The sequence below is a fragment of the Anolis sagrei genome, chromosome 2 (genome assembly GCF_037176765.1).
Source record: "Anolis sagrei isolate rAnoSag1 chromosome 2, rAnoSag1.mat, whole genome shotgun sequence".
Lineage (NCBI taxonomy): Eukaryota > Metazoa > Chordata > Lepidosauria > Squamata > Dactyloidae > Anolis > Anolis sagrei.
This window is the reverse complement of record NC_090022.1, coordinates 84899070-84922993: the sequence shown is the minus strand read 5'-3', so window position 1 is coordinate 84922993 and position 23924 is coordinate 84899070. Positions and strand designations below refer to the sequence as shown.

Here is a 23924-nt window from a genome sequence, read left to right as displayed (position 1 = left end):
TATTGATTTAATGCATTGGCATGCTGGCTGATATCCGAACAGGGGATGGGCAGGAAAAGCCTTAGTCCTTTCTTTGTTGGCTGCTGCAATACCAGCTAAACAGTGATGTAGGATGTAGACATCCTGTGATAATGCGGCACGTTTCATTAAGAGCCACATCCATTGTTTTAGCATGGTGAGATGTGTTCCACACTGGGCATATGTACTCTGCTTCTCAGACTGAATTGCATATATTATTCCAGTTTACAAGTCATATTCTTTGGTTCCATATCAGCTGAAAACTCTCTCTTTGTCCTGTCTTCTCCCTACAATGTAGGGACTACAATGGAAATTTTAAAATTAACAACTTGAATAGGAGTTTTCATCCACTTCCTTTAGTTAGAACATGCCATTTGTGGTTTCTTTCTCTGGCTTTCACCTTATGCAAATACAAACTTAAGAAAAGTCTGTTTATATATTTCTCCTCCCTTTCGTCTTTTCTGCAGTGCAAAATATGGGTTCACAGGCATGAAGACACTTTTTTCACTGTGACTTGCTGCTTACAACTTTTTCCTTTCATGGCAATCTGAAAGGCATCTAATAAACCTCAAATTACTGCAAAGACACATTTATGAAGACTTTCACAGAGAAACCCATACTTTATTATGAATAAAATAAATGAATATTTATAGTTAAGATCAACTTGTATAAACAGGATGTCTAAACATTTACAAAATAGGAATATTGGCTAGCAAAAAATATAAGTAGCTTGTCTAAACAAAGTGGTAACACACCCGAAGTCCCTGAAAACATTTGAGATTTAGATATTATTTTCCTTTGCCTCTTTTTATAGTAGTTTGTTGTTTAATAATTTACACATATGTTCTTACAACAAAAGATAACCATTATGAACAGATGTTTACAGGGGAAAGTTTACAGGTATATTTTGTAACACATTTTCTAGGTAGTCTGCATTTGCCCTTGCACTGTAAACAATTTGGATGTGCTTTTTTGAAGAGACAGAAAAAAGAAATGCACTTGGCAGCTATTACCCATGGGAAGCATTGCCTAAAGGATTTGATGGGTATTTTTTTGTGAAGATCAATTCTAGGTTCAAAATTATTTTAATTATTGAACGCATCCCTCTTTTTCCGTTTAAAAAGTGCAAAACATTAATTAAGCTCTCTGCTTTGTCCCCAGATTTTTAACTAGCCATTCTATGTTTGCTCCCCCTTATCCACCTTCCATGACAACTGTTGCTTAATGTTGTGTTTCTTCAAGTTACTGTTACTGTTGTGTTTCTTCAGACGTATGTCGATCCGATCATGGGCTTTCTTGGCAGGCTTTATTTGGGAGCTGAAGGTTAAAATAATGACTTGCCGCAAATCACCCAACAGGTGGCACAATGGATTAAACACTTGTATTTTGATTAAATACAACGTCATTCCACAAAGACAGTTGCTGATCAGCCTTCCAGCCTACTCAGTATTACCATCACTGCAAAATGTCATTACTATAATCTATTTTATGATGTCAATACACAAAATTCAGGTATTCTCATGAATATACTAACCCTGTCACAAGAATAGGATCAATTCCCCACTGGGAGATAAGGTGGGATATAAATAAAGGTTTTTATTATTTATTATTATTATAAGGAGTGCATATCAGATCAAACATGTAGTCCAGCATGTAGTCTCCAAGACAAGGCAGCGAGAAGACAGATAGAAACTCAGGCTTAAAATCTGCTATCATTTCCCAACCTAAGATTTCGACAAATAGTTTCAATTTCACTGTGTTCTATGCTGGGAGATTAATAAGAGACTAGGCAGAGTTTTAGTAAAAGGAAACATGATACACTCCAAGTTAAGGGTGTTTCAAATATATGAATAAATAGGATATATAGTGCAGAACATGAAGATATACTAAGCTGAAGTCACATTGTACGGCGCTGTTTAGTAAATAATCAAATTAACATTTTCTTTGGTTAAACTACTGAACTAGAATTGCAAATTTTAAAACAAATATTGGGAATAGGAAAGGTATATTTCACTTTTATTCCTATACATTATAGACAGTCATAAGCAGAAAACAAACCACACACACACAAAAGGGATGTAATTTCCTTTTTCTTTCTTCCATCTCACTTGCAACACTCACTGGTCACAATGAGATAGTTATTCTCCAAAAGACATTCTGCGCATACAATATTTCCGCTTCCAGTAAATAAGAAGATGTTGTGTTATCAATGGAAAGCTGTCATATAGTAGGATAATCAATGAAATGTAGGTTCAGTTCACACAGGAGACCTGTATGTCCTGTGTTGAAACAGCAACAACCACACAATGTGCTTGCTACTGCAGTCTTGCTTGCAACTGAGTCCAAATAGGTTTCTCAAGCCACTGTCATCCCAAGTGTCCAAATTATATGTCTGATATATACATGCACAAGTGTGAACAGTGTCCAAAAAACACAAGGAGGCTATCTGTACAAGTAGATTCACATGAATTCTGCATTTCCGCTTTTAGATGCTTAAATGTAGCATCACACAGACTACGCGGGCCGTTGATTTTTAGGTAATCCGAGGCCTGTAGGGTCTGAAAGGCAAAAATATATGTATTACAAAAACCTTGCTTTACCATGGACCTAATATAATTAGACAAGAACCACATGCTTCCAGTTCAAAATGCTTTTAATTTAATCTTTTAAACTCTAAAATTTAAAAATGTGTTAAATGTGAAATTATTATAATGTGAATTTGTTGGTTTGTGTTCAATTGTCTTTGTTGCTTGTGTAAATGTAAATTGGGTTTTATCTTTTGGTGTATGATATTTTATATTTTTATACAGCACTGAATGTTTGCCTCTCTATATGTTGTATGCTGTCGTTAGTCCCAGATTCTGCCAACCTAGCCGTTAAAAAACATGCAAATGTGAGTAGATCAATAGGTACCACTCAGATGGGAAGGTAACGATGCTCCATGCAGTCATGCTGGCCACATGACCTAGAAGACGTCTACAGACAACACCGGCTCTTCAGCTTAGAAATGAAGAAGAGCACCATCCCCCAGAGTCGGACTTGACTAGACTTAAAGTCAAGGGGAAACCTTTACCTTTATGTTGTAAACCGCCCAGAGTCCCCACTGGGGAGATAGGGCGGGATAGAAAAAAAGTCTCATTCATTCACTCAAAAGATATTAATTGAGATGCAATGAGCATGCTTTTCTAATTCTCAGACTCAAGTGCTGATGTGTTTTATGATCAAATATCCCTTTGACACACAAATATTTTCCAATATATGATATCTGACATTCAGTAAAATCTAACATTACAATTATTTAACATGGGTAGAAAAGGGTTTTTTTTCTCCAAATTCCCATTACAAGTGAAGAATAACAGAAAACCATGCACATTCAATATTGTATTGGAGACACAAGCTAGGGTTCTTTCCAATTCAAATGGAAGTTAAGATACCATAAGATACCAAGAAAAGACATATTCCAAGTGGCCCTACAGAGAGGAAACCTTGACTTGATGGGTGACTGTGCTGCAAAACAGGTAAACCATGCTGCTTTCATTTCTCACAACTAGCTAGCACATTATTCCTGTGGGAATGAATCAAGCATCTGCCTTCCATGGATAAAAAGGACTCCTTCACTGAAGGTGCCTTTGCTTGACTGGAAACTCCTTCCAATCACTCTCAGAGTAGTATTGGTGGGACTGTAGAGTGACAATCGGAAGAGCAGTCATGGAAGACTCCTTTCTGTTGGAGCATAATTCTGGATCCAAGTGAGGGAAATGCAAAAAGCACAGCAGGAGGAAACGTTCAAAGACATGTCTCTTTGCCTGTTTTGAATGCTAAGACTTAGGCATCTGCATTTACCAATCATGTAAATCTTTACAAATTGTGTATTCAAGACATTGTATGTCAGTGTAGACATATGGCAGACAGGAATCTTCAATTAACCCATCTCATTGCTGCTGTTTTTTCTGGGCAAGCTTTCTGAAAGAATGAGAAGCCTCTTTCAAGCAACTTCTGCATGGTGCCTTTGGGAAACTGGCATTGATATGTTGCAGTGATGGCACTGAATGTTCTCCATGCAATGGAAATCATCCTTCTGGTGAACATGTATGCATAGATACAGCTATCCCATGGAACAGCCAATGATGCCATGTGAATACTACAGCACATGTACAAACCTTTCAAGGATGCACAAGGAAGGCTTAAATAGTCATACTGAGCCTCAGCAACTTCATAAAAAGAGTTGGAAATCTTTCTGTACCTGAATCTTTGGGGAATTGTTTCACGCCATCCACTGCTTGTGAGTTCTGATTTTGTGACACAACACATGGTGGTGGGTACCAATTATATTCTGGCTGCAGGGAGGAGGAAAAAGGCAGTAAGAATCAAAATGCAGAGCTCCTGCATGCTTTAAAATTGCAACAGTGAACAAACAAGAGAAACTACTGTGAGCAGTCTAACTGGGCCTCATGGGATCCTCTCCCATTCCCTGATGCCCCAAACCTAAAATATCTGGGATGGGGGAATAATTCAAGGGAAAGTTCTCTAGCAATTGCTTCTAGTTCCCAAAAGGCTTCCCTCAGCCCCAGTGCCTTTTCATTGACTCACAGGAGGAAAACGGTGATAATTGTGAACTGGAGGCTGTTCACTGGCCAGGGCGGAGGGCGGGTATCTGATTTGTTGCCAGTCCTCGTAACCACGATACAGGTGCGCTTGGGCTGGAGGGCTGTACTGGAACTGGTACATGGGGCAGACTGGGGCCACTGGTGCTGGTTGTGGGTTCTCTGGGTTGAGCCTGTCACCAGAATGCTGCAAGTGAGAAAGCAGGAAGCTGAAATGGATGCAAGCACATCAGACACTCCAGGACTGGAAAGGTAAGAAATTAAAACTCCACAGAGTCTCATGGCACAGGAAGGAAGATTATGGTTTTGCTGATTTGCAGTCTTCATTCACTGAGCATTACAAATGTTACATTATCCTTAGCGGTATTTCAATCTCATGTCCACCAAGAGGAACAAGAAACTAAGAAAGGAAGGGGTTCTGCTCTACTTATCAAAAGGCAGTAGAGTAGACCTCCTCTGGTGCCAAAAGCAGCTCTAGTTTCAGTCACACAAAGTAGGTAAGCAAACATCAAACGGTAATATTGAAGCTGAAGAATTGCCCTCCCTCTCCTAGACTGCTCAAATTCTTTGTGATTACAGCTTCATCTGATGTGGTGGGGGCTCCTTCTTTGGAGGATTTTAGACAGAGGCTGGATGGCTATCTGTCAGGGTGCTTTGAATGAGATTTTCCTGCTTCTGGGCAGGGGGTTGGACTGCATGTCCCACAAGGTCTCTTCCAACAATATGATTCTATGATGAAACAGACTTAGTCTACAAAAAGGAACATGTGTTTTTACCTGTGATAGATCATCTATTTCTAGCAGATAAAGGATGAACCTCTTTTCCTCCCAATCTTTCTTTTATGGGGCAGCCTTTGTGCGAATTGGGGAACCTGTTCAGTTTCAGAGGCTGAGTTATCCACTCTATCTTTGGCTGGCCCAGGGAAAAAACTGGCTTTGTAGGGTTAGATTCCTTAGATGGGGAAACGGGAAGGTCTTTCTTTTTTCTGCCTATCTGGAGCAAATGGGAGAAGCATAGCCCGAGCTACAAGAAGTTCCTCTCCTATCTGCTTGAAAACTTATGCTACTAACTTCTTTCTCTTAGAGTCCAAGGTGTCACAAGATCCCTTGGCATACTGATCCAAGCTAAAACCACCAAGGCACTGCATAGATTCCGCTTGCCTTTTACAAAAATAATACAAAGATGCTGCTAAACTGGCACAATGTAGCCTTCATAATTTCTAATGCACAATTGAATACAAGTTTTCATGCTATTAATGCAGGAAAGAACTGTATTGTGATAAATGCCTGCAGAAGTGAGCTGGACCAGAAAATATACCATGTAGCCACCCCAACCATGAACTGGCCAAATTAAGGCACTCAAAGTAATACAAATACATTTCAGCTTCACACTTTCAGTAATACTTCTAAGGCTTTGTATGATCAAGCCACACTTTTAGCATTGTTGAAATATTGAGCGGTCCATCCTAGAATCACAATTCAGTACCTGCTTGTGTTGCTTTAGCATTTTCTTGTACTTGTCCTTTTCCTCCTTCTCTTTCTGGTAGTCCTCTTTAAAGGTCCTCAGCTACCGTGGAGATAATGAAAGAGATAATGGAACAGGTAAAAGAGATGCTCACACTCACTTTGTCCCTTCCCTGCTCACTACCGACATAGACAAACAAATCCAAACAGAACAGCTGTAAACACTGTGTTCAAATATGCTGGAGTATTTTTTACTGTGCTGAACCTGGCTATAGGTGGTCCCCAAGAATTAAAATATGGTCAGCGGCCTTACCGTTACTGCACTGTTGCAACAAGAGCAACTGGTCTTGCAAATCCCTCTTATAGTGCCAAGGCAATGGATGTCGGAAAGGGAGAAGCTGACTACCCACAAAAGGCACTACAACAAGCCTCTTGACTGCTGCTTCTCCTCCTCCTCCCTTGATGCCTTGGTGTCTTCATTTTTAGGCCTTTTACTTGGGTTACTTATGGGTGCTTATTCAGAAAATTGCATTTAACAGACCACATCAACTCCAGGTTATTAAATATGGTTTTCTGTGGGTGAACAGATAGCAACTACTGGATGGCATATGTTCTGCATCACAAACTAGTGCTGATATAGTCTATCCAATGCAGTTTTCTGAATCAGCACTCCAAATAACCAAATCGAATCTAAAGTTGAGCAAAAACGAAGTCGTAACACTTTTGGTACTAATGTTGAGCAAAACATTAGTACCAACAGTGGTGCCTGGTCAAAGTGGTAGCAGAACAAGTGGTAAAAAAAGTTGGGAACCACTGCTACAGATAATCAAAAGCAAGACATTCATTTTCTGCTTCCCTGCAGAAACTTACAGAGGGCAAGTGAGGTGAGATGGTGTCATAGAGGGTAAATATAGTTAAGAGGCCAAACAGGGTTGCAATGGACATTTTGGGCCTTCTGACTTAAATAATGTGGTATTCTCTAATGCTTTGCCACCCAAGTATTTTTTTTCTCCATCTTCTGGCTTTCTCTCCCCTTCTCTTTGAATCCACAAAAGGAATTACTTAGTAAAAATATCTTTTTCAGATGGCTGCTAAAGAATATGAACTGCATGCTCTAAAATGTGTTATGGACACTCTTCCAATCCCTTCACCTAGCAGAACAGCACAATGCACCAACGTACAAGGTGAAGTAAAGTGTGAAGTGTGAGCTGGGTCTACTTTTTAACCAACTCAGGGAAAAAAACTTCCGAAGACTCCTGAAAACATCTCTTTGCTTTGCAAGTGTGATTTGTCTCTTTCCTAAGCTTACCCTCTGGACAGCAGGAGCAGTGCATTACCAAAGCAAGGGACTCCTCAATGATTGTGGTTATGGTTCCGATTACATCATGTAACACAATTTTTGTTTCTTGGTTATAAATATCATTTCCTAATTGGTTCTATCATTAAAACACAGAAAAAGTTTATTAAACTGCAAAAACTTTGTTTTTATGGGACATCCTGCAGCACATTGCTATAGTTCTTCAATAAATATCTCATCGAGACTCAACCAATTTAACATAATTTGTGGCAACCACAAAAATGAAGTTTCTAGAGTATAGCAACTACTTTTCAAAGTAAATACAAAACAATTAAACCGGAATAGCACTTTCAAACCAATAACAGAAATGGGGTTGCTGTGAGTCTTCTGGGCTGTATGGCTATGTTCCAGAAGTCTTCCAGAATGCTTCTGGAACATGGCCATACAGCCCAGAAAACTAACAGCAACTCAATGATTCTGACCATGAAAGCCTTCAACAACACAGGAACAGAAAATTTCTCAAATGTTATTAGCATTATTGTCCTCTAGGTTAGACCTAGAGGAGAGGAATGAAAAGCAAATTAGGTGGGGGGGGGGGGGAGAGAAAAGAGAGGCCGTATGGCAGTCCTTGAAAGGAGTAAGAAATGATGGATGGCAAAGAGAAAAGGAAGGAAGAGGCATAGTGCCTCAGAAAGGGTATGGCTCTGTTAACCGGAGGAGTTTGACAAAGAGCCTAATTTGGGGACTCCTCTGAGAGGGTCTAAGCAAATACACTGTCACCTTCAACATGTGCAAAGTTTTATTTGCCTCCTACCTGATTGTTGGTAAGGATCAACTGCTTCTGAAGCTTTTCCACCTGTCGCTTCAGCTCCTCCTTCTCCTCATTCATCCTTTCCCTATCGCTCCGCTCCCGTTGGAAGTCCTCCTCAAAGATCTTCACCTGGTAAAAGACGAAGAACATACACTGAAGTCTAGAAGCAGACTGGCAGGCCCTGAAGTATACCATGATTTGATGCTGATGTATGAGGAAAGGACACAATTTGCTATGTTAGTGTAAGTTCAACATCAAAACCCTGTTCTGAGAGACTTAAGACTCTAAAGAAGTCATTCCCATTATGAGAGCATGGCTAACCCAACATACACCACTGTAGGTGTCTACTGTATACCATGCAGCTGTGGGAAATAATAACTGTTGAAATTTTTCACAAGGTTACTAACATAACTAAAATTGTCATTTATGAAGATAGATTATGCGGTCACATGGAGGGAAGATCATTCTGTAAGTAAGAGAACATTCATGCTACACATTTTGAAAACTCAGGAATAGTCCAGCAGAGGACATGTTGAATTTTTACATTTGGAAGACCTAAAAACAAACCAGAGCCACAAAGGTATTATCTAGTTTTAAATAAGTTGTTATTGCAGCTTCAGTTGCCATTTTGTAAAATGTTGACATACAACACCAACCTCTAAGGTGGTTGTGAGACAGACTATAATCTTGTATTCACTTTATCTTTTGCAACTGTATAGCAAAACATCTCACAGTCCACAGTAAACTGGATGGGTAGGAGAAATGCAGAACATATTATTTGATAATTAATTTTCCATACATTCAAAATCAGAAAGAGAGCACAATATACTGCTGAGAATGAGCAAAATGAAAAAGGATTATCCAAATAAAAGTAGGCTATTGTTGTTTTTGCCAATGGGAATAATTCTGGCTTACAAGTGGTCCCAAACTGAGAGTGGTTCTGTTTTTATAAAATGTTTCATACCTGTTGCTTCAGGAGGTCATTCTGAGTCATCACTTCCTGCTGCCGGATATTTACAGAAGGGTCAGCGGGGCTGTTGAATGCAGACGGAGGGGGAGCAGAGGCCTGGAAGGCCAGGGCTTCTTCTAAGGCCTGGAGACAGGGTCAGATGAAAAATCAAAACAACCTTGTTTCAGATAAACAGCAGTAAGAGAAGCATGATGTCTAGATACATACGTCTGCAGCAATGCCCATTCTATTAGGAAAGCCCGTAACTCATGGGGAGATAATGTGACATTACAGAGAAGCTGCATCTGAAAGTACACATTTTCCAAAGATGACTCACTTTATTTAGCCGGAGAATCTCCTTCTCTTGGTACTCTTTTTGTCTGGTGATTGGAGTCAGTTGATCCTGAAGCAATTTTACTCTCTGTTTCAGGTCCTTTACCTCTGCACTAAGTCTCTCCTTTTCTGCCTAAGGGATGGACAGACACATAAAAGTCAACACAGTGTTACATGTGCATTCAGGGATTTGACTTCAGCCATCTTCCTGTGGCCCTCAGCCACGCAAAATTAACTTCCTGTCAGACTAGTTTAGTTTTAAACATGATTTCCCGCTTTGGTCTTCCCCAACCCAGTGTCCTTCAGGTGTGTCATACTACAGCTCCCATAATTAGACACAGCCAGCTATTCCCTAGTTGAAGTTTAATCCTGCTAATCGAAGAGACTCACCTCCTCCTCTTCAATCTTGGATTTTGCTAGGAGAAGCTTGCGGTCAAAATCCCTTTGCTTCTGCTCCCGCTCAGCTTCCATTTCACCCCCAGCTTTCTGGGAGTCTGCAAGCTTTTGCCGTAGATCTGTTATCTGCAAGGAGGAAAAATAATTCAAGAATTTAAAAACAGCTGTATTTCCATATGGGAAATACGAAAAGAAATGGATGACTAAGTACCACTAAAGGTGATGCCACCTGAACAGGTGCTCAGAAATGCTTGATGAGGCTTCTCTGACTACATAAACGAGAGTATGAATCAAAGGCAGATTTGCAAGGATTTTTTTTTCAAATTCCACCTAATTGATACAAGTAGAAGGTGCAAGATGTATGCCTGCATCATGAGTAGCAAGCTGCAGTGCTCTAAGAGCCAATTTTTATCGTCAGGATCTTAATATCAATATCAACAACTCCAAGTCCACAGAAAAAGACTCAAGGCCAGCACTAAGAAGACCTTGCATAGAGAATTTGTGTTTTATGATTTTTTCCTATTTGTTTATTATGTTAGTTAGGTTGTTCTATATTGTTTAATGTATCTTGTCCTGATGTAAATTGGTTGTATGGTTTTTTGTTTGCCATTGAATGTCTGTCATATTTGTTGAAAACTGCCCTGAGTCCCTTTGGGGAAATAGGGCAGTCTATAAATGAAGTTGTGTTGTTGTTGTTTTCCAACCACAATTACTTTAACAGTAGGCACTTAAAAAAAAAAACACCCTGATATAGATCTTATTTTATGAGCAGGGTTGTTTGAGTGAAAGTATTTTTTTCAGATAAAGTCTTTTAAACTCTTAATAGCTTGGAATCTAGTGAAGCAAGTTACTCTAGATCTATCTAGCTTAGACATGTATAGTGTTGTGTACATATTAAAAAGATACCTATGGGTAAATTCATGATCATAACCACAATGATTTTACATAATGAAACTGTTTCTATTCTGACTCAATATGCCTTTTGTGTGTGGTAACAGAAGAAAACTCAATTGGGATAAAAACAGCATGATAGAAGCTTGAGGAATTTTCCTCTAACAATATGACCATTGACATTCTTTCCTTTCAACAATAATGACAAAGCAATATGTTCATGTTTGTGGAGGTGGAATAAATACTATCTATAAATCCGTCTTTGTCAACATACTTGAAATCCATTACCTTCTGCTCATATTGTTGCTTCATCGATCTGAAATGCTGGTCCCACTGTTTATTTACTTCCAATAGCTAGAAAGAATTCACAGAGTTAGCCTGGTATTTACATCGACTCACTGATGCAGTGTCTAAAGCAAATTTTTGTCAGCACTGTCTGACCCAGGTGTTTGGGACCTTCAATTCCATAATTTCTTATACCTGGCCATACTGGATAGGACTTTAGGGCAAAAAGTCCAAAATCCCTGAAGCACCAAAACTTTTCTATCTCTGTTTTGGACTGATCGTCAATTCTATATCACTGGCAACTGCACTTGAGCTTTAATTGCTTAAAATGGACAGCAGCAATAGTTAGTCCGTTTTGGCCTACCCTTCAGCGGGGAGAGCAAATGCAACTGCTTCAAACACAGATGACTCTGATTTCATAACTGCAAAGGCTTGGGATCCTGCAAAGCCATTGTTGGTTGCCAATAGGGATACATGGACAAGACGTCTGATCCAATAAAATAAGAGAACCTGCAGCCCAGCCATATTTAAGGATTCATGCAACCCCTTGCCATTACTAAGGATTGGCTAGTGCTGATGGGAAGTGGAGCACAAAAGATTTGGAGAAACAAAGGCTCCTCTCCCTTATGGCAAAATTAAGGAACTTCTGTTCTTAAGGCAGGCTGTCATATAACAGCCAATATATCAAGCTTACCTCATTGCGCTGGTGCTCGAGTATCTTTACTTTCTTCTCACTTGTCCCCAACATGCTTTTCCCTGTCACTTTCTCCTCTGCTGCCCCCTTCTGAAAAACAGACACAGAAAAAGGTCCTTTAAAACAAGGAAGATGCTTCTTTCTGGCAGCCAGTTTCTACTCAGTCATCCCTCTTCATGCCAACCCCTGGCTAAACCTGGCATCTAAAACTTGTCACTAGCCTTCCCCAATATGATATTCCCTAGGTGGACTGGAACGCAATTCCCATCAATCCAAGCTACATGCCTGAAGTGATGGGAAATACAGACCAGGTCATCTAGGGCTTGCTCAGTTGGAGACGACTGCCCTTCCAAACAATCTGCATCACACACAACTTAGGAGAGCAAAAAATCCCAATGGTTAATGAACAAAAATAACAGGGGTGTACATTGTTAGAGGCATTCTGAAAATTTGCATGTAGTAAAGAAGTAAAAACTGTTACTGAGCTCGGCTCGCAGACATCCATTCTGCAAAAGCTGCAGGTCAGGAATCTTGGCTCAGGACAATCTAATTTAGCAGGAAATCCCCCTACCTGTTGTTGTTCTGCAAACTCAATGCCTTCTGCTTTCATTCCTTCTTTGTTGCCCATCATCACCATCTTCCTGAGTTCCAGATTCTCACATCTACATTGGAAAATAACAACAGAACAAATTGAGCATTATGGAGAAGAATGTATCCTTCTCGTTTGATGTGAAAGGACAACAGTAGGGACACAGCAGCCAAAATATAATCAACTTCAAAAACCCAGGTGAAATTATTCCCTATGAAGCTAAGTAGAAAAATAAATTATTGGATGATATGGCTAATCACTAGCTACTAGCCAAGATGGCTACATTTGACCCCCAAGATCAGGGGCTGCTTGTCCCTGCTGGTGGAACTGTGACAGATGGGTAAGGTTTGTGGGCTTCCCAAAAATGCACCAAGTTTTGTTCAGATCCAGCAAGCCTCTCAATTTGTTCCATTGTGAAGTGTACTTTTTTTATTGTCCCTGTGAACCTCAAAATGGATCAACACAGCTACTGTTTTGATCTAAAGACAAGGCTAGAGCAGGCATGCCCATTTATGCCCAAAATGTTGTATATCCTACCATTTCAGCAGAATTCAACTCAGAACAAATGATCCACATTGCCTCTTTCTTGAGACTTGCCTATTAGGCTTGTGTGCGAATCTGTTTTAGCCATTTTCCTTTGGCCAATTCAGCTTTTTTGGCTCTACCGGATGGCCGTAATGGCAAGGGCCCAGCTGTCACATTTTCCTGTCCGTAACGGGACCACTTGGCAGCCAATCATGGATCCTCCTCCCCTATTCTGTATCATTACACAAGTTGTATCTGCTTCCTTAACTCCATTGCTGAAACCCGGGCTCCCTTGAAGGGAGAAAAGGAAAAGGTGCCAGGAACAGAAAGGGGAACCTTGTAAATTCCCCACTGGACCGTATCCACCCGTATTTTTCGGCTGTGGTCTGAAACAGGCCATCTGGCTACCTGCCCGTTTTTTGGAGGCATGCAAAAACAGATATGGGGTCTGTTGGATCTGGCTAGCAGAAACAGATCGAGGTTCAGCTGAAATGCACAAGCCTATTGCTTATGTCTGTAACCTGTGCTTGCATCCTGAGGCCACATTGGCGGGTGCTCAAAGACCATGCAATTCTTACTGAAGGCCTCTAGAGGGGGGCATGTCACAAGAATAGCAAAATTCACATTAAATCCAAAATACAATCTACACATTGTGTTGAAATTCTTTTTAGTCCAAATTAGCAAGCACAAAAATAATTATGCTAGCTTTCAAGGCACACTGTGAAGTCAGTAAAATATGTCAATAAACGTTTTCCCCCCTCTGTTTGCAGCCAAAACTCTCCCTTGAGATCTGTTCTTAATAATGCCACTTGTTTGTAAAATGTATGATCATCTCAGGAGAATCCTGATAATAAATGGGTAAACATTTCATTTTGGTTCACATTATAAATCAGTAGCTACCAATTCTGAACAGCCAAGGAAGCGCATTAGCCAATTTCTGTGGATCGCTGAAACTTAAATTTCAGTTCTTGTTTTAATCAGAATTTACCAGTATTCAGACATGGCAGAAACCAAGCTGTGAAATCTGGCCATTCCTATTTCTGATTATGAGCCTAGAGAGATGAATGCAAGTGCAACCTGGCAAGGTTTTGACTGGAATAAATAAAAACAAAACAGAATGTGACCTAGCCTGAGAAGCATGACTATTCCTGCAGAGATTATCAATGCCCTTAATGTAAATGGAGTACCATTATTTGTTAACTTGAAAGCCAAAGGCCAAAAGTCTTCATGATCACCAAGCTACATCCTCCAAAGGCAGGAATTTCTTGCTGTTTTAGCAGTTCTATACACAACTCGAAAAATAATAATACTGAAATTGCTTTTCTAGTGGGAATCTCCAACACTGTGTTTCCTATATACATCTCACACAGAACATAGACTAATAAGTATTTTATTTATTTGGCAGGGAGAGTATCTGGGCATATCCTTCTATTTTTTTTAAAAGCCAGAGATCACCTCTCACTACTCCCAGTGAGATCTTTGTGACTCCCTCTCAAAAAAGAACTTTGTTTCAGGCAAGGGAAAGCTTGAAAGTATGAGTCACTGAGTGATGAGGTGCCTAAAGCTAGTCACCATCAATATAACTGAATCCTTTTGTGAAGCTCAGCATGTTGAGACACCTCATCAGGCTATGCAGAGGTCAAAGTGTAAAATACTCTGCAACTGTCTTTTAGTAGTTCTATCTAGCGAGGCCTTCTTTTATGTTCTTTTATAGAAGGAACTCTGGCTCTGCTTTGGGCTTCACCTGGGGACATCCAATGTGAGGAAATTCCCTTAATCCTTTATCTGGAGATTCCTGCTTATTTTTGCTATTTTTCCTGTTCCTCAACAGGAAAAATGGATTGCCAGAATTCTCTTTATAGAGAACAGATGAACTTTCTTCCAGATCCTTCAAATAACTGGTGGCAGTTCAGGGTAGCGGTAAAGCTACAAGGATGTAATGGCTATCATTGTGGGGCAGGAGGACCTTCCACCAGGTAGCACACTTCTAGCATCAACTAGAAAAAGTTATTTCTATAGGTGACAACTCACAAAATGTCTAAACTGCTGCGGGCAATGACTATGAAAACATTGTGCCCAATGACCACAAGCGTTGTATTCCAAAAAGTAACTTTTACTAGTTCTGTAACAGATATACACTGATAAACCATGAAAGGACAATTTAACCTACTGTTCAGCACTCCCACTTGTCTATGGACTCCTTTCACACCTGATGTGTACTCACCTCAGCTTCTCAGAGATCTGGTTCCTTTGCTCCAGTTCCTTTTCCAATTTTGTTCTCAGCTCCTCATTTTCATTCCGTAACTGTTCACACAATGCCTATGTTTTTTTTTAAATAAACAAACACCAATAATAATAAATGTTCAATCACATTTGCCAAGGTCCATTTGTTTCTAGCAAAAGATTTAGTGAGTGCTTTCACTAAACAAACCTGCTTTATTTTAATCTCCCAATCTGATTTTCATTTTCTTCAGATGTTGACAGCAATGCCATAATTGTGACCCTTCCTTGAGATGAATGTATATCCTTCAGGGTACTCAAAATACCATTTATCCTCATCAAAAATTTGTCAGATAGGTCAATCTGAGATAACCTGATTTGCTCATTCACCTAGTTCCTACTTTGAGTGTTCCTAGTTTGACAGCAGCCGTTATCCCACACTATTTATTTATCGTGTCAGGAGCAAACCAAACAGTTGTATTGCATTTTTAACTAACAAACAAACAAACAAACAAAACACAAAGTTGATTTTCTCTAATATAGGGGTGAGGATTCTGCATCCTTCCAGATGCTGTTGAACTGCTTTAAGAAGCACAATCTATGAGGAGAAAGGTTGGAAACTGCAATTCAACATTTGGACTGAATGGGCATACCTTCCAGAGAAGACATTTGCTTCTGCCTTGTCATGGATTCCCTTAGGGCCCTTCCAGACAGGTCCTACATCCCAGGACATAATCCCAGGTTTTATGCTCTAAACTGGATTTTATGAGTCCACACTGACAAATAATCTGGGATAAACAGAAAACATGAGATGAGATCCTGGGATATAGGGCCTGTCTGGAAGCCCCCCCCCCCCCCCCAGAGGATCGATTACATAATGACTAGGCTCAGGGAAAAAGTCTTCCTCCTTTCTCAGAGATTTTAGTGATTAGTGTATATCCTCAGGGGAGATATATATATATCTGATAAATCTACCTCACTGTGGTATGTGTCACACCTTTGTTAGAAATGAGGGATACTTGAATAATAAGTAAAGTTAAGTTTCAGGTACACAGATACCAATAGCGTTTGTATTGACAACAGCTCTTGTGAAGCTAGTACTAATGCAAGACTGTTTTCAAGAGCAGAGATGGGTGAGAATTTTGTTTCAGATTGTTTTTTATATCTTTCCCATATTCTAAATGGAAAGAACTAGAGATTTGAAAATCTCTAAATGTGAGAAACAAAATTAGACAGATTATTCCATCTAGACCCAGGATGTTGAGTGCTTAACTATCTGATCCTATTGTATACAATTTTGTTATTAAATTAGGATTATCACCTCTTTTTTGACAAATGCCACATCTTTAATCCCCAACAGGGCTGAAAGATACTTCAGGGGTCTCTCCATCCTGAGAATGAATGTACCAACTGAATTTGTTGCTGCAAATGAGGCAAGAGTTTTATTTGCTTTGTCTCTTTTTAAATAGAAGTGATCTTTATATCTGAGATGGAAAAACTGAGGTTTCAAAAATCTGAGTGCTGACAGATATTCCCATCCCTTTCAAGTCATGGGTGGTTGAGGGAATATTGACACTGATGATGACAAAATGTGGAACACATATTCCTTGGAGGCGTTTAAACATTTGCTGGATAGCCTTCTTTCGGGGAACTTTGCACTTTTCCTGCATAGAATCATAGAACCCTATAGAGTTGAATGAGACCTCGTGGGCCATCCAGTCCAACCCCATTCTGCCAAGAAGAAGGAAAATTGAATCCAAAATACCCCCAACAGATGGCCATCCAGCCTCTGTTCAAAAGCCTCCAAAGAAGGAGCCTCCACCACACTCTGGGGCAGAGTTCCACTGCTGAACAGTTCTTCCTTATGTTCAAGTGGAATCTCCTTTCCTGTAGTTTGAAGCCATTGTTCCACATCCTAGTCTCCAGGGCAGCAGAAAACAAGCTTGGTCCTTCCTACCTAAAACTTCCCCTCACATATTTATACATGGCAATCATATTTATACATGCCCAGGTCTTTAAGCCACCTCTCATAGGGCTTGATCTCCAGACCCTTGATCATTTTTGTAGCCCTCCTCTGAACACATTCCAGCTTGTCAACATCTTCCTTCAATTAGGGTGCCCAGAATTGGACACAGAATTCCAGGTGTGATCTGACCAAGGCAAAATAGAGCGGTAGCATGACTTCCCTGGATCTAGACACTATACTACTTTTTATGCAGGCAAAAATCCCATTGGCTTTTTTTTTTTTTTGCTGCCACATGACATTGATGGCACATGTTTAACTTGTTGTCCACAAAGACTCCCAATATCTTTTTCACATGTATTATTGTCAAACCAGGCATCTCCCATTCTGTATCTTTGCATTTCTTTTTTTCTGCCTAGGTGGAGTATCTTGTATTTGTCCCTGTTGAACTTCATTTTGTTAGTTTTGCCCCATCTCTCTAATCTGTTAAAATCATTTTGAATTCTGTTCCTGTCTTCTGGAGTATTGGCTGTCCCTCCCAATTTGGTGTCATCTGCAAATTGATGATCATGTCTTCCAAATCAGATAAGGCTAAGCATGGCAGGGGGTTGGACTAGATCAGGGGTCCTCAAACTAAGGCCCGGGGGCCGGATATGGCACTTCAAGGTCATTTACCCTTGCTCAGGGTCAATCTAAGTATGAAACGACCTGAAAGCACACAACAACAACAACAACAACAATCCTATCTCATCAGCCAAAAGCAGGCCCACACTTCCCATTGAAATACTACTAAGTTTATATTTGTTAAAATAGTTCTTTATTTCAATTACTGCATTGTTTTAAAGTGTTTTTTGCACTACATATAAGATATGTGCAGTGTACATAGGAATTCATTCATGTTTTTTTCAAATTATAATCTGGTCCTCCAACAGTTTGAGGGACTGTGACTTGGCCCTCTTTTTAAAAAGTTTGAGGATCTCTGGACTAGATGGTCTATGTGGTTTCTTCCAACTCTTTTATTCTATTATTCTATGAAACAAGATATAGTTACAGTTATCCGGTGTTGCTATGACCACTAAAAATCCACTGAGAACAGTTAAATCAGCTTGAGATCTTAGTATATTTAGGTCACAATGGGTCAAAAATTGTCAAAGCACTGGTTCATCTACACTGTACTCATTTTCTATTTCACACTTGTTCCCTCATTTGGATTTGGAGGGAAAGAAAACAGTTGAGGCAAAGAAAAGGGGTCTCAGAAAACTAGGAGGCAAACAAACAAGGCACATCTACCAGAAGGCTTCGGACCTGAAGAATGGATGTTCGCTGTTCATTCTTGTGCACTTTGGAGGCCAGGCGGTTGAACTCCAGAGCCATGCGCCCCAGATGGGCAAAGAGCTGTGTTTTATCGGACTCCTCAGCAAAGAGGCTGAGTGTGTTCTCCAAGCGCTGAAGGTGGAGCATAAGGTTGGCGTCTTCGTTGGGAACTGGCTCTATACCCTGCCAAAGATAACCAAGTTAGACACTTTCAAGTAGAGAGAGAAAAAAAAACCATCAGACTGCCTTCCCTATCAGCAGAAAAAGTCAATTGGCACCTGTTGTTTCATCAAAAGTAGGCTTTGTTTTTATTTCTGCCTTGCTTTAAATAATGAAAATAATGATAATAATACTGATAATGTGATTCAAACTGAACCAAGGTATGGTATTCTGTTCTTTCTTTTTTTGGTGGTGGTGGTGGTGGGGGAGGAGATCTATTTTCAAACCTGGAAAAACTGGTGGGGGGGGGGGGTGAGTTGGTACCAAATAGAAGAGGTTGACTGCCTTCATGTCCATCATTTATTTGTTCCTTTTTTTAAAGCAACTCATATGTTTCACATTAGGCATACATTATATTGGTATTTCACTCTCTCACTTGTCTTAGTCTCCCCCCCCCCCCTGGTATACAGAGCTGCAAATATTTTGCCCCTTCCTCATAGCAAGGATGCTCCAATCCCTCTGCTCAATTGTTTATACTTTTCATTAGCTCTGCCATGCGAGTGATGCCCTGATTTTGAGCTGAAGTGATCAGAACTATACAAAATACTAACTGTTCTCTTTTCAATAGCCTAAAGGTCCAGTTATGCACAGGAAGCTATTCAAAATGCATCAGATTGAACTTATATTAATAATTCCAAACCAAGATCAGCGTTTATTTTACTTTTCCCAGAGGATACATATCTTAACTGATTCTGAGCAATTTTTCCAATTCAGCACTCTCTTGATATATTGAACTTTTATACATTATCCCCCACAGTCAGTATACACAATGCTTGGGGATGATGGGAGAAGGAATCAATCACATATGATGGTTTCAGGTACGGAAGGCTCTCATAGAGATGTTCTGTGCTTATTCAGCACCCATCTTTACACATAATGTTCTATAGTTCTAAAAGACCAATTACCAAACCAATGTTTCTTTCATACTTTGCTTCCTTGTCAACTCTGTTTACCAGTTTAATAATATTTGTATACCTCTTTACAGTAAAAGCCAATCATAAGAACACAGACACACACACATTTGTGTGTGTCAAAACATAATAATCAGTGCTAATGATAAGGAAACAATGAACAAATTGTTTCTTTCAAAAAGGTTTTAAGAGATTTTTCTAGTGGTTTGAGTGTTAAACTCTGGAGACCAGGGTTCAATTTCATTGCTGAGCCATGGAAACCCACTGGATGGCCTTGTCTGAACCACACTCTCTCAGCCCCTAAAAGCATAGATTTGTCATAAGAAAAAGCAAATTGAAGGCACAGGTGACAATAACAACTACAACCTCCAGGAACACTACTGTTGGCACATTCCAGATTCCTAATTAAGAAGTTTGGCCTAGGTATCTAACTGTCATTTTTTTTGATAGCTGAACATTTTTCTGTGATCCTCCAACATACAGAGGTCAAGACATAGTATAAATTTTGGGAATCATTTAAGTTGGGCAATATGTAATTACTGTCTCTGCTGCTATTCAGGATTTTGCAAATCAAGTGGGTGTCTTGCATGACAAAACCCCCAATTACTCCGTTCCAGAATCTATTTTCAGTATCAGTGTCAAATACAAACTATACAGAATAAACAAACCAAACTACCTCTGTGTGAAGGTGGTCTTCCCTTTGCCACCATGCCGCTTTTTATTGAGGAAACCACTTTCCTGAACAACAACAGTAATTCCCCTCTTTACCCACCCCAGACGGAAGGACCAAGTTCTTCAAAAATACTCTATATAACAAGAAATGAACAGATAAAGCTTGACATGCACTTTTCTCTTTCTAGCATGTGAGGTTGACATCCCACCATTCACTCTCTCTCATTTCTACTTAATGGAACTTATCTCCACAACCTGAGAAAAAGCCAGTGCCCCACTTTACATTTCACATATGATATCCCTTTCCCCACCTCTTCTACAAAGCTGTCATTTCCCAGCTCCAATATTTACCTCTGGAGTGGCAACAGTGATTTTCATCCCAAAGTACTGCGACAGACAGATACTTCTTGTCAGAAGCTCTGCAGCTACCACACATTGCCTTTATACCTGTGAAGTAGTCCCTGGTTGTTGGCACACCTGCACAGAGCCATTTGGAGTCACACCCTTTTACTTACGTGCACATTGCCAAACCCTCATAGTTGCGCTAACCCGACCTGGACTATTTTGGCTTGTTAATTGCTTAGTTGCCTGGGACACACATGCTACCATCCTGAGCCAAAAGCTCCAAGCAGTTCAGACCTACTTGCCTTGCCTGACAGTGAATCAGTCAAGATCAGGCTTTATGTCATCATACATGCAGCCCATCAAACAGTAATCTCTGAAGGTGAAAAGAGGGGAAATGCCACACTTCACCCAGGGCTTGCTTGCTGACTCATTACATCCTCACTTCCATCATCTGCCCCAATGAACTGTGTCCAGAGAGACCAAAAAAATGAAATAAAAAATCCCATTCTTTGTCCATCTCCCTTGTTGCTGATTCATAAAGGAAATATACAAAAGAAAAATGATGATGTGTAAAATTGTGTTCACTTTTATTGCCTCATTTTGGTCCTATTGCATGTAATTTTAGAGGCAGATAACTGTATGCCAGACAGATTCTAACTAGTTTTTTTTAATAGTAGCCTTCCCAAATTGGCACCCTGAAGTTGTGTCGGATCCCTACTGACACCATTCTCAGTCTGCTTGCTTATATTCAAGGGGGGAAAGTGTGTTCTGGAGCTATTAAGTAAAGCCTATTATAACCCCTGCACTTTGCAAATTGATTACTTGTGGACTCTTCTGATTCTATGAGTCTTTCTAGAAACAGATAGCCAATATGGACATGTCCTATTATGAAAGGTGGAATCCTTAAGATGACACAGATTGACTTCTGGCTGAGCTTCATGCCATCATAATCTGGGGTTCCTTTCTAACTACAGAATAGTCAGATATACAGAATATCTTAAGAATATTCAAAATATATTAACTGTCTGAAAATAACACTCTCTATAACTTAGATAGCCCCCATATAAGGCTTGACATACCCAAACAATATTTTGAAGCAGTGAACAAAAAAATTAAAAGCCAAAACAATTATTAAAATGCAAGAAAACAGTTATGCACACAGATAGTACAATGTTGTTCAGCGTAAAATGAAACTTTTGAGGGTTATTGGGGCAACTAATGATTATCTTAGTACTTGGTTGGGAGATTGCCAACTAATATCAGGTACTGCAGGTTATATTTCAGAGGAAGAAACTGCCAACACCACCTCTGATTACTCCTTGCCTAAGAAAACCCTATTAAATGCTGGCGTCACCATAAGCCAACAGGCAACTTGAAGGCACATATAGGCACGCATGATGTATCAAAACAGATTCATTATTGCGCCATTCTTGCCACAGTGAAGTATTGGTGAGTAAGACTCACAGTCACCTGAGCTCAAGAGTCATCCTAGTTGGCATAACACAGGTGTCATGTTCTCTGGCATAGTGCAAATACATCTTAAGAAAAAGGTGAAAGACTCTTCACCTGCTTTTGTTTTGTTTTTTTTGTCGTGTCAGGAGCAACTTGAGAAACTGCAAGTCGCTTCTGGTGTAAGAGAATTGGCCGTCTGCAAGGACGTTGCCAGGGGACGCCCGGATGATTTGATGTTTTTACTATCCTTGTGGGAGACTTCTCTCATGTCCCCACATGAGGAGCTGGAGCTGATAGAGGGAGCTCATCTGCCTCTCCCCAGATTCAAACCTGAGACCTGTCGGTCTTCAGTCCTGCCGGCACAGGGGTTTAACCCACTGCGCCACCGGGCTGTTTCTATAACCAAAGAATACTCTACCAACTACTCGAGAGTGCAACACCCTTCATTATGAGCCTGGCATACACATGGCTGTGTGCCCCACCTACTTCCTCAAACACTGACGCTTTGCCTGTTCCACACCTTCCCCAAATTTCAAAAAGGAGACACAATTTACTTTTATGTAACATATGGCTGTTTTCTTTAGCTTTCTATTTCTCCAGCCTCACCCATGCTGGCTCAGCATCGATACAGGAAGAGACATGTTCTGTTACTGCACTAGAATAACTGAACTAGGATTCTCCCTTTTCTTTGGAAATATCCCCGCAAAAGACAGTGGAAACGCCAAATAGGTGGGGTTTGGCTCTGGGGGAAAATGCTAGCTAGGATAAGGAGGGTTGAGCCTTGTTACAAACCAGCTAGGATGTAGGGGTGAAAGATGCAGCCTTATGACAACTGAAGACCTGCAAAGCTCTGTGTTTTATGAAATTAAAAAATATTTCTGGTTTTTTTTTAGTCCTTCAGGTGTCAAATGGTTTGAACATGGTACAAAATACAGCATATAAGATGTAGGCCTTCCCTACATCTTATATGCCCCTAGATGTTAAAAAAAGGTAAAAATGACTTTAAAATGTAACTGGATGTGCGTCCACACTGTATGTTTTTGTAAGTTTTCTGTTGTTACTCTCCATTATTTTGTATGATTTGATTGTGTCTGTATATACTTTGAGGCATTGAATGTTTGCTTTTTATGTATAAACCACCTTGAGTCCTTCTGGGGAGAGAGGGCGGTCTAGAAATACATGATGATGATGATTATATGCAATTTGACTCTACTTTAACAGCCATGGCTCATTGCTACAGAATCATAGCAGTTCTAGTTTTGTGAGGAATCAGCACTATTCGGCAGAGAAGCCTAAAACCCTTGGAAAAGTACAACTTCCAGGATTCCACAGCACAGGGGCCAATTTATGTTACTGTTAATCCACTATGTGTTTTAGCAGATTTTCAGCAGGAGAAAGCAGAAAATAATGTAGAAATTGTCTCCTCCCTTTCTGATGGAGGAAAAATATTCAATCAAAGTGGCACATTCTCATTGGTGTTAGTTAAAGCAGAGAAACTTTGTTCAAACTGGTGGTCTCCAGATGGGTTAGGATAGTTACGGAGGATGGGACCTGTAAGCCAAAAGACATGGAGTGCCTCATGCTGGAGAAGACTGAGGTAGAAGAACTGAAGAAAACAGCAGCAGTTTTCATACTCATTCAGAATATGAAATAACTATGAAACTTCAGAGAAGGAACAACACTCCCGAAAACACTTCAGATACAGAGCAACATCCCACTGTGCTTAAGAGACTAAGTTTCAAAGAATTAAAAGATTCATGTGGTTGTTCTGGACAATTTCACCACGCAGGACTTTCCTGGTCAGTCTCCTGAGGTGTGCCATAATGTCCTAGCTGGTACATAGTGTCCTCTGTTGACAAGGAAGTGGCTTGTCAGTGTGCAGCTTTGCATAAAAGAACACAAGGAAAGGAGGAAAAGCCCTCCTGATGGTCACACTTTTCATTTAACTCTTTTCACATTTTCTGTCAGCTAGT

At 40.1% G+C, this 23924-nt stretch overlaps 1 protein-coding gene across 5 annotated transcripts in view; it reads right to left on the bottom strand.

Moving 5' to 3' along the window:
- Positions 1-615: 615 nt before the first annotated feature.
- The window catches only part of TNIP1 (TNFAIP3 interacting protein 1), a 66590-nt gene continuing 43281 nt past the window's right edge, over positions 616-23924 (bottom strand). For 3 of the 5 annotated variants that reach the window (XM_060765461.2, XM_060765460.2, XM_060765462.2), the window contains exons 6-18: positions 18329-18535; positions 15080-15174; positions 12313-12403; positions 11742-11831; positions 11051-11116; positions 9866-9997; positions 9480-9608; positions 9158-9286; positions 8197-8322; positions 6108-6188; positions 4609-4809; positions 4262-4355; positions 616-2576 (exon numbers count right to left, since the gene is read on the bottom strand). In XM_060765461.2, the coding sequence (XP_060621444.2) occupies positions 2533-2576; positions 4262-4355; positions 4609-4809; positions 6108-6188; positions 8197-8322; positions 9158-9286; positions 9480-9608; positions 9866-9997; positions 11051-11116; positions 11742-11831; positions 12313-12403; positions 15080-15174; positions 18329-18535 (1485 nt within the window). In that variant the 3' untranslated portion in view covers positions 616-2532. The remainder of the gene's footprint in view (positions 2577-4261; positions 4356-4608; positions 4810-6107; positions 6189-8196; positions 8323-9157; positions 9287-9479; positions 9609-9865; positions 9998-11050; positions 11117-11741; positions 11832-12312; positions 12404-15079; positions 15175-18328; positions 18536-23924) is intronic. The other 2 variants (XM_060765463.2, XM_060765464.2) reach the window with 1 other exon arrangement.